Genomic DNA, 16,415 nt, shown 5'->3' with positions numbered 1-16,415 from the left:
GGTATGCAGAAACACGTTTTATAAACAGGCAATCACTTGTCAGCCACTCTCCTTATCCTATTTCTATTCCTTCAGCCATGATACCTACTACAAACTACTATCTCTTCTAACAACAGGAAAGGATCATTATGCATTTAACAATTCCAATCAAACTATGATACAAACTCTACAAGATGATTCCGTAAGCTAAAATATATTTTAACTTTGCAGGAAGGGGACATACAATTAGCTAAATGGACTACTACAACTAACATCTAACTAGGAAACTTGCTACATGCTGCTTTGAGAGAGAGAGAGAGAGAGAGAGAGAGAGAGAGAGAGAGAGAGAGAGAGAGAGAGAGAGAGAGAGAGAGAGAGAGAGAGAGAGAGAGAGAGAGAGAGAGAGAGAGAGAGAGAGAATCATGCACTACAGTCTTAGTGTCTTGAGAAAACACTATCTACTGTCATAAAAATTCTCAGATGAATGGAAGTGAACTGATAAAGAAAAGTCAGGAAACTACTTTTTTTTTATTTTATAATTTTAAAAAATATTAAAACTCTGATCTCTCAAGCATTTTCGAGGTGTGATTCAGTAAAGCGGGATAAATCACTTAGGCAAGAACAGTGGTATACAAAGGGGAAGGTGAGGAAGGTGATCCACTCTAGTTGAGTCATAACAGCTAAATGATAAATTTTCCTTCATTTTAATATATTGATTGATTTTTACTAATGAATTTATTTCATATTTTTTTTCAGTACTGATATTAGAAAGCAGAGTGAAAGAACACAAATAGAAGGAAGGATGTGACAGAGGATAGGTCTACTCTTGGTGTCAAATACTCTACTCAAAATGCCCCAGTGACATCAAGATGTTGACTCATGCAGAGTGCATCTACCCTTCATTGCCCCAACTGCAAAACACTTACAATCTTTTAATCATACATATGTATATATATTACTATTAATATCAAGCTTACAAAAAAATTATAGTATGAGAGAATATGGTACATGATATTCAGAATGTTCAAGCAACTAGAATTTTAGAAGAAAAAGAGGCATTTAAAATAACTTTTTTTTTTTTATGTATTGCCTGCCATCTTATGTCCCTTGCCACTTGAAATATCAGACATTAAAAAGACAAAAAATAAGCCACTATGATGTCAGTAAGTTATAAAATGAAACAAAATGCATTCAGATGCCCTGAGAAAGTTATGACTGTAAAAGGTAATGGTTTGTGTACTTTTAATGCATTTTGTTCAGGCAATATAATCAAAGGCCTGGGAAAAATTGTAGATCATTTGGCAAATCAGAGCATAAAAATTTACAAGAATACTTGCTCATCTAGCAGCCCAACACATTACTTAGGTCTCAAACATCCTTTCCTACGGAGAACAATCTCTCCACACCAGAACAAGAGAGAATAGAACACTGAATTTTCAAACATGTACAACACCCCACTGCCTCCTATGTTTCTGCTAAGAAAGAAGCAGTTGCAATATAGCTCTTACATATCTTATAACTGTAGAGAAGATAACAAAATAACAGCACTGCAATCCGAAAAATAAATAAAACCATTGTTATTAACATACACAACTTAGACCTCATCACAACATATCTCTGTGCTACACCACTGAGATGACAGAGTTCTCTATCACAATAGAAAGTGAAGCCATCCAGAATCAGGCATGGGCACATCAGTCATTAAGCTTAGTACTAGCCAAATAAACATTATCCGCATAAAATACAGTATCTGTGTATCAAACTTCAATGAACCAAAAACTCAATCAATTGTGCCAGATAACTAGGATTCCTCTGTATCTTGTTATTGCTCTTGTCATAATAATCATTTGCAATAAGTCATGTCTCAGTGGTCACTTCCATGATAAGGGTCTAAAGGCTAGATTTACCCCTATCCCTTCATTACTCACAGACCCACAACTGATTAGCAGCAAGATTATTACACAGAATATGCTCATAAAAACAAGTGTGTGTGTGTGTGTGTGTGTGTGTGTGTGTGTGTGTGTGTGTGTGTGTGTGTGTGTGTGTGTGTGTGTGTGTGTGTGTGTGTCATTCACCTACAGCTATTTGCTGGTCACCCAGCCAGTCATTCCCCTACAGGAAGAACTTAAGTGCTCATACTGACTGATCTTTTGGTAGGATTGAGACCACTCACACACCACACATCAGGACAGCAAGGTCACAGTCCCTTGGATTACATCCCATAACTACTTGCTGCTGGGTCACAGCACTAAAAGTAGTCTATTAAATCTTTATAAGGACCTACAAGAAAGAATATGATGAAAAGAGGAGATTTTGCAATTTCCAGCTAGTATAATGTTTTGGTTATGGCTGCAAAATGAGAATGAATGTCCCAGAGTGGTTAGTGATTAAGGAAAGATGTACCAAATAGCAGTGAAAGAGTTAGGAGGCTCACCCATTTGCCTCACCGCACGTGGGACTCAGATCCAGGCATTCTCAGTTGTCAGCTGTGAGCTGTGTGTGTGTGTGTGTGTGTGTGTGTGTGTGTGTGTGTGTGTGTGTGTGTGTGTGTGTGTGTGTGTGTGTGTGTGTGTGTGTGTGTGTGTGTGTGTGTGTGTGTGCGGATCTTTTCAATCAGCACCCAGAATAGTCCACACAAAAGAAAAAACAGTAAACAGGTACAGTAGAGATGTAAAGTAAAAATTACATGATATGCTACTTGATAAGACACTTTTTATTAAGAAAAAAAAATATGAAAACTTCATAATATGGTTAGGCATTGCAAAACTTATGCATATTTCCACATTGGAATTTGTATCAAATATAATACTCTAAATAAGCTGACAATCCATTTTGCCAGGAGGTGTTTCTGAAGGCTTGTCACAGCCTTCTGTCTTGTTTAATGAGCCATTAGTGATTTGTGCAGGACTATCCACTGATGACTCCACTCCCTCTGCAGAATACAAGATGCTTCAGTAATATATATATATATATATATATATATATATATATATATATATATATATATATATATATATATATATATATATATATATATATATATATATATATATATATATATATATATATATATATATATATATATATCACAAAACCTGGAAGAAAAGACTATACACAGTCTAGTTTTGTGCTGCAGACACTAGTACACAGCATATGGCTCAGCCAAGTCTGGGAGTTGCCCTTTAGCCAGAATACTTGGTTGGACTGGTTTGTTCATTCAAGAAAGTAACTGTACCCTAGCTATGGACAATTTCCTTGTCTCTTAGGACAAGACAATTTTCTTGTCTCTTAAGACAAGAAAATAGTCAAAGTAGTGAAACCTGAACTATTCTTTTGTTTTTTGTGTTGTTTTTAATTTTATCAATAGGTTAGTCTGGCAAGGTATTGTCAGTTTTATTTTGTAAATCTGACATCTGAAAACATCTGAAACTGGAGAGAAAATAAACTTTTCTTTTCTTTTTTTTTTTTTACCTGAGAGGGTCACTGGCCAAGGGAAACAAAAAAGAGAGGAAAAATCCCACTAACGTGTCAGTCACAAAAGAGATGTCAAAAGAATCATAAAAAATTGAAGGATAAGTTTCTTGAAACTGCCTTCTTGAAAGAGTTCAAGTCATAATAAGGAGGAAATACAGAAGTAGACAGGGAGTTCCAGAGTTTACTTTATGGGAATAAGTTCCATGATAATTATTGTTATTATTAGTTATTTCAATGGGATTATTTCTTTAGTTGAGTTCTACAACAGTGAATAAGGGCAGCTGTTATAATAAAAAAAGACCACAAAATGACTTACCTTGTTTTGGCACAAACTTGAGGGAGTGTGAGAATATTCAGAAGCGTGACATCTGACCATCTGGGCCATCCTTCAAGAATTCATGACCTAATCCAGTACCACACTGCCCACAAGAAACCTGTAGAAATAATGATGAGTGCACAAGTCACTCCAGTTTTACCTCACAGCTGTAACATTACAGCACAATATACCAACAAGTTAATTTGAGGCTTATGGTAGAAATATTTCATCAGGTCATCCAGTTAATGTTTTTATACATGGCTTTCTAGAGATTTTTGTTTGTAAAACTGCATTGCATCCTACAATTTGTTTGAATCCTCTAACTGCTAAAGAAAATAAAGACTACAATATTAAAGGAAACAAACAAACAAACAAACTCAAAATCTCACCATCTAACCAAGGATTCAAACACAGCACCTTTCAGCTGTGAGCTGAGTGTGGTAACCATAGAAAAAATGCATTAAGGCACAAATGCAACTGAAGACAATAGTATATGGAGATGAGAAATTATCATCATACAAATATAGCTCTAGTAAAACAATGACTATACTGTAGAGGCCATGGTGGGCATAAAACATGTAAAGTGCCAAAGATGAAAATATAAAACTAACCTTCAGAGCTCCTGGCCGGTTTTCTTCTTGCACTTTGGTCAGGGATTTGGTATGGATGGGGTGTGTAAAGGCTGGCCAAGGGGTGCCGTGCTCATACTTAGCTCGGCTGGAGAAGAGCTCATTACTGCACTCTACACAAACATACACACCTGTAATCCACTCAGTATTAAGCAAATGGGCCAAGATCTTACCTTTTTATGTAATGAAGAGGAAATACTTGTTAATTTGGCAACAAAACTGAAAACTAATGAAACATGTTTATATATGCATCAACCTTTTCTTGGGTCAATCCTATCCTATCTTATGGACAACTATTGTTTATGTGTGTATAAAGTCATGGTCAGTCACATCTTAGGTTGTCTGAGACTTACTTACCTATCACTACTTCGAACCTACAGTTACCTACTATCTTTCTATGTGATATAATCTCCCTTCTCGTATTCAAAAAGTAAAATCAAAGAAGCTAAACTGCTGTATTTTTTTATTTTCTGCCAGAATGGATGGATAGGTAAATAAGTCAATAAGTAAAATGAGGTGGTGAATGGTGTGGTGTTTCATCCCATGTTTCCCATCAACACATTCCATTTGTTCACAGAGGTGATAGTGTCTGGCATGGAGGCGTACATTCCTCACTCTTTTTCTCGACCTAAACCTTCCAAACTTTGGTTTAACACAGCTTGTTCTTGTGCTATACATGATAGAGAGGTGGCCCACAAAACTACCATCCTATTGCTTTAATTTCCTGCATATCTAAAGTTTTTTAATCTATCCTCAACAGGGAGATTCTTAAACATCTGTCACTTCACAACCTTCTATCTGATTGCCAGTATGGGTTCCATCAAGGCTGGTCTACTGGTGATCTTCTGGCTTTCTTTACTGAGTCTTGGTCATCCTCTTTTAGAGGTTTTGGTGAAACTTTTGCTGTTGCCTTGGACATATCAAAAGCTTTTGATAGAGTATGGCACAAAGCTTTTATTCCCAAACTACCCTCCTACGGCTTCTATCCTTCTCTCTGTAACTTCATCTCAAGTTTCCTTTCTGACCATTCTATTGCTGCTGTGGTAGATGGTCACTGTTCTTCTCCTAAATCTATTAACAGTGGTGTTCCTCGGGGTTCTGTCCTGTCACCCACTCTCTTCTTATTATTCATCAATGACCTAAACCAAACTTCTTGTCCTATCTACTCCTAAGCTGATGATACCACCCTGCACTTTTCCACGTCTTTTCATAGATGTCCAACCCTTCAGGAAGTTAACATTTCACGCAGGGAAACCACAGAACACCTGACTTCTGATCTTTCTAAAATTTCTGAATGAGGCAGAGCAAACTTGGTATTGTTCAGTGCCTCAAAAACTCAATTCCTTCATCTATCAACTCAACACAACTTTCCCCTCTTCTTCAATGACACTCAACTGTTCCCCTCTTCTACACTGAACATCCTCGGTCTGTCCTTTACTTATAATCTGAACTGGAAACTTCACATGTCATCTCTAGCTAAAACAGCTTCTCTGAAGTTAGGCGTTCTGAGACGTCTCTGCCAGTTCTTCTCACCCCCCCCAGCTGCTAACTCTGTACAAGGGCTTTATCCGTCCATGTATGGAGTATGCTTCACATGTCTGGGGAGGTTTCACTCATACCACTCTTCTAAACAAGGTGGAATCAAAAGCTTTTCATCTCATCAATTCCTCTCCTCTAACTGACTGTCTCCAGCCTCTCTCTCATTGCCATAATGTTGCATCTCTAGCTGTCTTCTACCATTATTTTCATGCTAACTGCTCTTCTTATCTTGCTAACTGCATGTCTTCCCTCCTCCTGCAGCCTCGCTGCACAAGACTTTCTTCTTTCTCTCACCCCTATTCTGGCCATCTCTCTAATGCAAGAGTTAACCAGTATTCTCAATCATTCATTCCTTTCTCTGGTAAACTCTGGAACTCCCTGCCTGCTTCTGTATTTCCACCTTCCTATGACTTGAATTCCTTCAAGAGGGAGGTTTCAAGACACTTATCCTTCAATTTTTGACTACTGCTTTAGATCCTTTTGTGGGATTGGCATCTCAGTGGACTTTCTTATTTATTGGATTCTTGTTGCCCTTGGCCAGTGTTCCTCCTACATTAAAAAAAAAAAATATATATATATATATATATATATATATATATATATATATATATATATATATATATATATATATATATATATATATATATATATATATATATATATATATATATATATATATATATCCCATTTCTCTTACCAATTTAAAACTTGAAGGGAAGGCCATATCAGGTCATGCAACACAACAGAGAAATATCACCTGATTGGATTTGTACATAAGGAATCAATTTCTTAACAACAGAGGCTTAGGATATTACTACATAAGTGCAAATATCTACATGGTATTTATTCTCTCTCTCTCTCTCTCTCTCTCTCTCTCTCTCTCTCTCTCTCTCTCTCTCTTCATACACACCACTCCATTCCATCATTCATCATCGCTGTTATTTACCAGGTCATTTTTTTTTCCAGCCTGTCATCTCTCCATAAACCACGACAGACTTAATGGTAGTCGTCAGAACTACTATATACAATTAAATTTTTTTTGGAAACACACTCTAAAGATGACAGATTCATCCTCAAGGTTTGGAAATAGATTTACCATGATGACTATAATGGTATCTCACTCAAGAACATGTAATTTATGACATAACTGCTCACTCCTCCAGCTTGTAACTAACTTTTCTTTTCTTTAATAATAATAGTCACCTCTTGCTTTCCAGTGTTCCATACAACGATACCAACCATGTGTAGTTCACCATGATCACACCCTGTTTAATTCACCCATCTTGAGGTCAGATCACATGCTGGACTCATCACCACCAAATTGACTCTCTTAATGAGATCTTTGTGTGTGTGTGTGTGTGTGTGTGTGTATACCTAGTGAAAGTAAGTATACTGGTCCAAACTACATTTCTGTAGTCCTGTCTCCATATTTGCATGCAGTAAGTTTTTTCATGTTGTTAATGTACTCTCCTTGCCCTTTCTCCTAGTCTATTTCAATTACTAAGTGTGTGTGTGTGTGTGTGTGTGTGTGTGTGTGTGTGTGTGTGTGTGTGTATTACTATACATGTATATGTAGTGTATATGTTAGTAAGTCAAAAAGCGTCACAACAACAATAAAAGAAAAGATAACAAATTAGTACATTTCCTTCATTCCATTAATTCTTTATGCTATATATTTCACAGCAAAATAAGCATAAATCCATGCAATATAATTTGAAAAAAAGAAATGTTACCTTCAGTGCATATTTACTTTCTTTTCTTTTGTGCACAGAATCCTCATGAATGATATTAACAAATGCAGGCCAAGGTGTCCCATGTTTATATTTCATTTTACTTGAAAAAAGTTCATGCCCACATCTACGACACACATATGTGCCTGAAAAAATTGTCAGGTAACACTTGATGTAACCTCTCTCTCTCTCTCTCTCTCTCTCTCTCTCTCTAACAAAAATTCTATTGTCGAAAGAGAAGTACCTACAGTTAACAGTTGTCAATCTACCTCACTTACGACAATTTCACAGTTCTTCAGACTTGAACAGTTAAACAAGGCCGGAAAAGGAGTCTAGATAATAACCACCCATTAACACAACAAAATGACAATTATGACATTTACTCTAATGAGCAGTATGCATTAGCTGCCTGGTAACAACAGTACCTCACCCCCATATCCCTCTATATATTATGCAACTAAGTATCGTTCACCCATTACACAAGTAATGAAATGCACCAACCTGGTTCAAAGTGGTCCCTGTAAACTTCTTCCTTGAACCACGAACAATATGCCATCCTGCAAGCCTCCCTTTGGGTTCCCACACCACTGGCTTGCCCTGCAACCCAAAACTATCTCTGTTCTTCACGACGGCCGCCGGGTCGCCGATCAGCTGATGCCACTCTTTACTTATTTATTTATTATTATTATTATTATTTTTTTTATCCGCTGTTATTACGCATGCTTTAATACCTACAAGCTGACTTGTTGCATATCGCGATTTCTTTCAGTACATTATCTTGCTTGCATTAAAACTAGTCTGTATAGCTTTTGTAAGGTAGGGATGTTACATATGCAAGGGCAGCAGTAAATTCATAAGTGTTGCAACTCTCGCATGTATATGACCTATGTTTTGAAGCTGTGACTGTCTGTGTGTTCAGGTAATAAAAAGTAATGTTGTGAATCCTTTAATATTTTACAGTAGAGCTTTTTGCATTCTTTGACTAGTATTACAAGATACAATCTACTGACCCGTGTTTAGTACGAGGCTCATATGCTAAAGCTTCAGGCTGACAGAGAAGAATGTTGATGTCACATTCATAGGTAGGGCAATGGGTGAGGGCATATGCAAAGTACTATCACTAATGACGATACAGTACGTCATATCCATTAGTTGGTGTGGCCAAGATGGCATATCTCGCATGTATCATTCTTGCTATGTCCACAATCTCTATTTTGATATACACCACGCTTGGGAGTTGCGTTTGGATCATTGCAAAAGATCCTCAATGATTCATGGAATAAACATAATAAGATGTTTTAAATGGGTCCTTTCAGCATAATATGATTAAATTACATACATTTAATACCTGACATCTCTGACAACATTCAGAATATAAATTTAGCAAAGTACCCCACTTCTGTTTTCTATTACACTAGCGCGACATTGTATAAGAAGCGACCACAAAAATACCTGTAGATTAGCTGAAATATTCGTACTTGCAGGTACTCGGTATTCACAGTAGGCTTCAAGGAAGAAGGCCCATTTACTCGCTCATCTGGGTTAATGCGTCGTGACGTGCTGGCTGGCTACGATGTAATACAACAGCTCAAGTTACAGGATTCACAGGAGACAGGGCATAGGATCCTCCAGCATCGTCGCGGCCCTAAACAGCATTTACATGAACGTTTAATTCGTCAAGACGCCAGTTTTCCGTCACAAAAGCAACATGACACGACAGTAACCTACTCATGATTCCTTCGCTTTCCTTTTTTTTCCCTTGGTGCCGAGGCCACGCGCAGCCAAGGCGATTCCCCCGAATTTGTTTTCCCCCGAGTCGTTAGTCTATGAACAATTTCTGCCTGTGTCACTTGCATGAAGTCTCAGCAACCATGACTTCAAACACTACTAGTGCTGTGTGGACTTTTTTCTTAAAAGAATCAAGAGACAATGCCCAATGTCTTTTGTGTAATCAAAGCTATTCACGAAAAGGACGTGGAACCAGTAATTTGAAAAATCATTTAAAATCCAAACACAAAGAACAATATGAAGAAATGCGAGAAGAAGAAAAGAAAAGCCCAGAGAAGAAAGACCCAATTAAAATTGCTTTACAGAAAGTTAACTCTGACCTTAAACAGACAAGAATTATGGAGTGTATTACGAGCGTGGAACTGCAGTGGAGAGATGAAGATGAGTGTCCTACGAGTGTGGAACTGTGGGATATTTCTCATTCCAAGAGCAAAGAAATTGACAAGTATATATCAGAAATGTTAGTGATGGATAATCTCCCTTTGAGTCATGTGGAAGAAATGGGATTTGTGAGGTTCATGTCCAAGGCTGTCCCGCAGTACAGGCTGAAACAGGAAAACTTCTACTCCACAATGATTTGCACAAACATTTATGATGATGTGTGTGGCCAGATTAAGGAAATTATCAGTGATATTACGACTACCATGGATGGCAGTATTTCATTTACTACACATGTGTGGCCAGACACGGCAGCTGTTTCACTTTTCAGTCTAACCGCACATAGCATCAATCATGATTTTGAAAGAGTAAATTTTGTCGTGGGGATAGAGTCGTTCGAAGAAGGACACACTGGTGAATATATCTCCAGAAAATTCGATGATATGTTGAATAAGTGGAAAATTTCTCATAATAGTGTGCATTGTGTGGTGCGTGACTCGGGTGTAAATATGAAGAAAGCGCTTTTCCTCTCAGGTTTAAATAACTTAGATTGTTCTGTGCATAAAATAAACTCAGTTGTTCAGCAAGGTTTTCAATCACAGAAGGCCGTATGTAACATAATTGAGAAGTGTAGGAGGCTTGCCACACATTTTCACCACTCAACCGTGGCACAGAACGAACTGAAGAAAATTCAGGAACGACTACGTTTACCCTACCTAAAAGTTCTCCATGATTCGCCAACACGGTGGAACAGCACACTAAATATGCTTAAAAGAACGCAAGAAATTAAGAAACCGCTCTGTATGTATGTAGCAAAAAACCCTGAAATGCTGCAGTTTAGCAATGTTGAGTGGGCAACACTGTCACAGTGTATAAAGGCTTTAGAACCATATGAGGAACTTACGAAACAAATGAGTGGCTCTTTATCAACTGTAGCCGATGTAATACCCCTAATTTTGTGTCTCAAGAAATCCCTTCAACCAACCACTGTTGAATACGCACCATTGAATTTAGACTTCAATAGCGAAAGTCAAGAAGATTACCAGAAAGGTGTGGAAATAATTAGCTATATGAAAGAAACAATGAAGGCAGAAATTGATAAGACATTTGCAGGAGTAGAAATGGACAACAACTACAGAGTTGCAACTTATCTTGACCCTCGTTATAAAGGTAAATTTTTTTCATCTTCGCCCATTGTAGAGCTTGTGAAAGGAGCAGTAGCTAGCCTTTGCGATGAGTTTACGAGTGATAATGTTGGTGAAGATGACGAACCGAGAAAAAGGAGAAAAATACATGATGAATTGGTTAGTTCCTCAAAATGCACAGGCACTTCCTTAAAAAGTGCAATGGCATTGATCTTGGCATCTAACAGTGATGATGAAACAGAGGAGAGAACAAACACAATGGACATGATTCATAAATACCACAAAGAAAAAAGACTGGAAGCAGATGAAGATCCCTTGAAATGGTGGAAAGTTAACATCAGCAAATATCCTGTATTAGGAAAACTTGCCCAACAGTATCTGAGTTGCCCTCCAAGCAGTGTTTTCACCGAGGATCTATTTAGTGGTGCTAGCATTATATATGATGAAAAGAGGAACAGTTTACAGGGAGATAAAGCAGAGAAACTGCTATTTCTAAGGAAAAATTTGTCACTTCTAAGGTTCAAATATTAAGAGTGGCGGCTTGTGGTTTAACAAGAGTAGCCAACGATAGTAAGTTCAGGTTTGCTACTTTCCAAGGGTGGAGGTTGGGGAAAGTGGTTGGTGGGATGCATGACGAGTTGGGTCCCCGTCCCGCATCCTGGTAACACACTTGATACGACCAAGTGTGGCTGAAACTCGTCACTTTACTCTGCATAATGCAATGCAATATGTTGATTGAGAAGAGGTAATCTGCAGCCGTGGACTTAGATACAAATAATCTGCAATTTGTGTCCGCGTCCCCAAAAATAATACTGCAACTTCCGCAGTTTTATCAACTTGTTACGTCATTGATAGATATCATGAAGGAAAGTTGCATATTTGCCCTCTCTGGCAGCATTTTCACAGACAAGCAAAAACCAGTATATAACGTATATACTGGCGTTCGTACAGGTGAGTGTGGAGTAAAGCAGGCAGTTGGTCAATTGTTTTCGGTATTCCCGGTGTTGGCAGACTTGGACGTCACCTTGCACTCTTGCTTCCCACCCCCATCCACTCATATGGATTCACTGATCACATACTCATTCAACTATCAATTACTACGATTTACAAGTCTCATTAGTCCGCTAGTTACAAGCTATATGTCACCTCTGATCCAATGTGAAAATGTAAAATGGAAGCAACTTCATAAATGTCACCTTCGTCTTCATATGTGAAGGCAGTTTGTAATGCGTTTCCTTTTCATTCCGAAGACCAACAATTTCTCAAGTCTCAAGTACTTCACTTTGTCATGAGGGGTCAGTACCCACTGATGTACTGTTTTGTTGCGATATCACCTGCCCATCTATCACAAGCCATGCGACCTCAATTCCTATCCACTTTGTGCACACCGTGTATTAGCTACTTCGCTCATTATCAACTTCTACACGATACACCCATTTAACTTAATTTCATATCAGAAACACCACCTTATCCGACCTCCTCTTGTCACATCTACAAGCTACCCAAATTTAATTCCTCACATCCAGTCCAACGTACTGTCGTGCCTTTTAACCATTATAATCACATATACATACTTACCAAAATTAAGGGATTTTCTAGGAATCCAAAGACCTACAAAAATCCAAGTTCAACTCATACTTTCAACTTCGGCCATCTCCAGAGGCAGAACGCCTCTCCATGGCACATTGCCTTGAGGCTTTCCCAAATTCAAAGAAAATACACATTCCCAGACTAAATAAAAAAGTTACTGCTGGCCCGTAAATGCAATTACATTAACTACAGCTCTGTATGTAGGTAGGTCCACTGTCAACCCAGACCTCTCATTGATTTCTCAAAAAACTAACCCTTTTGTCCCTCAGAACAAGTGAAGGACACCTCACATAGGACCAGGTTTCCCTTCAGCCCTAACATGCACAATATTCCTTTCATGCTTCACTGACATCCTTGCATCAAATGTTTTCACACCATTCACTCATATAAAGGACAAAGACTGAAAAGTAATCTTCATGATTTATTGATGAAAAGGGAGTAGACGACTAACACTGAATATCAGCCTGGCGTCAACATTCAATACAATGAAACCATGCAAAACAAATCTCAAAGCAAGATGAATTTTTCTTAATTCAAGTTAACATACATTGTTCCTACTAACACTGCAGTGTTGACTTCTACAGTTGCTTTTAAGTGCTTCATAGGAATGTTACAACTGGCCACAGTTGGCAATAACAATCTTGCCATTGGTACTACCATTTGGTGTGCCATAGCCTTCAACTTGACGGACCACATCCATGCCTTCCACAACACTGCCGAAGACAACGTGCTTGCCATCCAGCCAAGCAGTCTTGACAGTGCAGAGGAAGAACTGAGAACCATTAGTATTAGGCCCAGCATTGGCCATGGACAAAATGCCAGGGCCAGTATGACGAAGGTTGAAGTTCTCATCAGCAAACTTTGCACCATAAATGGACTTCCCACCTGTACCATTGCCAGCAGTGAAATCACCACCCTGACACATGAAGTTGGGAATAACACGGTGGAATGTGCAGCCCTTGTACCCGAAGCCCTTTTCCCCAGTGCATAGGGAACGGAAGTTCTCTGCAGTCTTGGGCACAACATCAGCGCGCAGCTGAAAAGGAATAATTTTAGTATCCAGATATTGTAAACATGGTGCACAGTCCATACCAATTCAATCAACAATCAGTGAGCAGACTCCAAATTCAAGTACTAAACTGTGCTATACATTAATGACTTTCTCATTACACTAACATCCAGCAATGGTGCTACTCAAAAATTAAAAAGAAAAGTCAAAGGATTGCAATCACATCAAAATAAGTAGGTCAAAATTCAATGAATAATTCAACACTAACTCAATTTTAAACCATCAATAATGACATGTCAAACCATGTGCAAAGCATGCCTAGATAATTCAATACATTAATATATATTAATTACAAGAACCCAATGTAGTTTACAACTATATGATACCAAACAATAGCACAATTATAATTTGCATAAATGACATTGCTTTGGATACATATCTCCCTCCAACAATATAATTGATACCATTATCTACACTATCAATGTGTTCAGTTGTGCTATTAAGAGCTATGGCAACTGCCCCTACATGAGTGAACAATGAACACTGAAGATTTCTACATAACACAAACATTCACTTCATATCCAATATTCAGCTCGTTTGGGCACCAAAAAAATGTGTTCAACATTGTACATGGAGTCACCAGTTATCTGATTTGACAGGAAACATTTAGTGGTTCCCTCTAAGTCGAGGATATCTGGCAGAGTTGACTTCACACTGACATTTTGTGATCCTGCGGCATATTAGGAAGACCTGCAACTATTACTCAGAGCACACTATTAATTATTCATTAAAAATGTCATCACAACACATTTTAGTGATACTCTAAATACAATAAAAAATATGCATGAAACTTCAATGTTTCCAAAAAATCACTATTAATATGGGTACATTACATTGTCATGAATAACAGGCAAACAGTGGAAATAGTACATATAATTCAGTCAAATAATATTTGCATTAAGAACTTTAAGCATGTTCAATACTGTCAAATTCCATAACCTGAAGGAAAACCACAAATGGAGGAAGAGAAAGGCTGCATTTCAATATCAAGTAACCAACTTATCGAGTTAATCCTGACTTTCAAGTCATGACTATACCTTGTCAGGTTTCTTTCCTGGTACAAGCTCCTTCAAAATGCGAGTACCAAAATTTATTTATACTAACAAACCGGTCGAATAGTTATGCAAAACTGTCACATTGCATTAACCTTCACCAAATTTATTTATCAATAACATACACTAACACTCTTGGGTAATTCTTTTGCCTGTGTGTGTGTGTGTATGTATATATATATATATATATATATATATATATATATATATATATATATATATATATATATATATATATATATATATATATATATATATATATATATATATATATATATATACACACACACACACACACACACACACACACACAACGTACTAACTAGTGCAGCATGCAATACTATTAATAGCTGTCTGGTATTGAGTTTCAAGTCGAGCCGACACGTCAATCCTCCCTACAGCGCTCTTGCCCTCACGCCGATTCATTAAGACTTTTCAAGACTTCCTCACGTACCTCACCTTAGAGAAACATCAGACTGTAGAGTGAAAAGTTACGTAAATAAACAAACTAAAGTCTCCCAGGGAAGCCTTATCGCCTGCCATCCCGTCCCACATAACCCATCCCTTATCCCTCTCAGTCCTGTCCCGCTAACCCTTTGTCCTCCAGTAACATCTTCATCCCTCCACACGCACTAGAACACATTTCTCGTCTCCATACATCACACACTACCCATACATGCCCATGGTCTCGGTTGTCACCCAGTACTATCTCTTCCAGCTGTCACCCAATACTATCCCGGTACCCGGCACCCCGTAGCAAAAGCCGGCGGCACTTTGACAGCTCCTTGACACACGTTTCTTGTTTCGCTTATATCCCAGTAAGTAACAATTATTATCACCATTTACCTCCATGACAATCCTGCCGAGAGGCTTGTTGTCGGCAGTGATGTCGAAGAACACCCGTGGGTTGGACATGGTGAACGGTGGAGTGCTGCTTCGTGAGTGAGTGAGGACAACTGCACGCCTTGACGCCTCGCAGGAAAAGACCGCGAAGTCCCGCCGCCGACCAGCCAACGCGCCCTTCCACCTTTGTTCTGCGCTGCCGATTTTTCTTTTCTTTTTTTTCTCTCTCTCTCTCTCTTACCTATTCATTCTGCCCACGCATTCCCTGGTGGGTAAATATTAATGCATGGATCATTAGTCTTCCCCGAAAATTTACTGGAAATATTTAGTAGTTAATTAAGATAGATAGCTCATAGAACTAGTTTAGGCAGCGGAAGGATGTCATAAGGCAGTAGTATGGAAAATTCCACTGCTCCTGCCGCATATTTCCAACAATAAATCGTAGCTGTAGTCATCAAGGGCTTTTGGATGTTTTTTCACGTGCATTAATAATGAAAAGTTACATATGGTCATGTCCAAATTGATTGATGAAAAAAATATGTAGTATACAATAGGTGTTTGGGTCCACACCACACCCATTCGACCAATGAGGAACGAGAATCACCACGCCAATACTTGCCTTACGCTGTGATTGGCTGCTGAAGGAGCGCCAACTTAAAGGACAAACCGAGTATTAATTATGAACTTACTCGGTTTTACAGGAAGTGCACCATTTTTATCGATTTATTGGAAAAACTAGGAAGATTATATTCATATTATATCAGCTAATATAGTCTTCATGACTTGAAACTTTCTATCACATAAGGGGCTCGTTTCTATGAAGTATATATTGATTCAAAGGTGAGCGCCTCTTTACAAAGTCTCCCACTATTTTTCCTACTGT

General features: G+C 38.2%; 2 protein-coding genes across 2 annotated transcripts in view; both read right to left on the bottom strand.

The window, feature by feature from the left end:
- Nucleotides 1–494: 494 nt before the first annotated feature.
- Nucleotides 495–8,337, bottom strand: LOC135100664 (methionine-R-sulfoxide reductase B1-like). The gene is made up of 4 exons (XM_064003791.1): nt 8,169–8,337; nt 4,381–4,529; nt 3,770–3,887; nt 495–2,911 (listed from the first exon to the last, which is right to left on the bottom strand). The coding sequence occupies exons 1-4, from the start codon at nt 8,221–8,223 to the stop codon at nt 2,790–2,792; spliced, it is 444 nt and encodes a 147-aa protein (XP_063859861.1). The 5' UTR covers nt 8,224–8,337; the 3' UTR covers nt 495–2,789.
- A 4,639-nt stretch (nt 8,338–12,976) lies between these two features.
- LOC135100663 (uncharacterized) overlaps nt 12,977–16,415 on the bottom strand; it is a 6,522-nt gene continuing 3,083 nt past the window's right edge. Inside the window, exons 3-4 of the mRNA XM_064003790.1 lie at nt 15,536–15,797; nt 12,977–13,604 (exon numbers count right to left, since the gene is read on the bottom strand). Of these exons, the coding sequence (XP_063859860.1) occupies nt 13,179–13,604; nt 15,536–15,604 (495 nt within the window). The 5' untranslated portion in view covers nt 15,605–15,797 and the 3' untranslated portion in view covers nt 12,977–13,178. The remainder of the gene's footprint in view (nt 13,605–15,535; nt 15,798–16,415) is intronic.

Source organism: Scylla paramamosain, chromosome 5 (genome assembly GCF_035594125.1).
Source record: "Scylla paramamosain isolate STU-SP2022 chromosome 5, ASM3559412v1, whole genome shotgun sequence".
Classification (NCBI taxonomy): Eukaryota; Metazoa; Arthropoda; class Malacostraca; order Decapoda; family Portunidae; genus Scylla; species Scylla paramamosain.
Note: the sequence above shows the minus strand (reverse complement) of the source record. Positions and strands in the feature narration are given on the sequence as shown.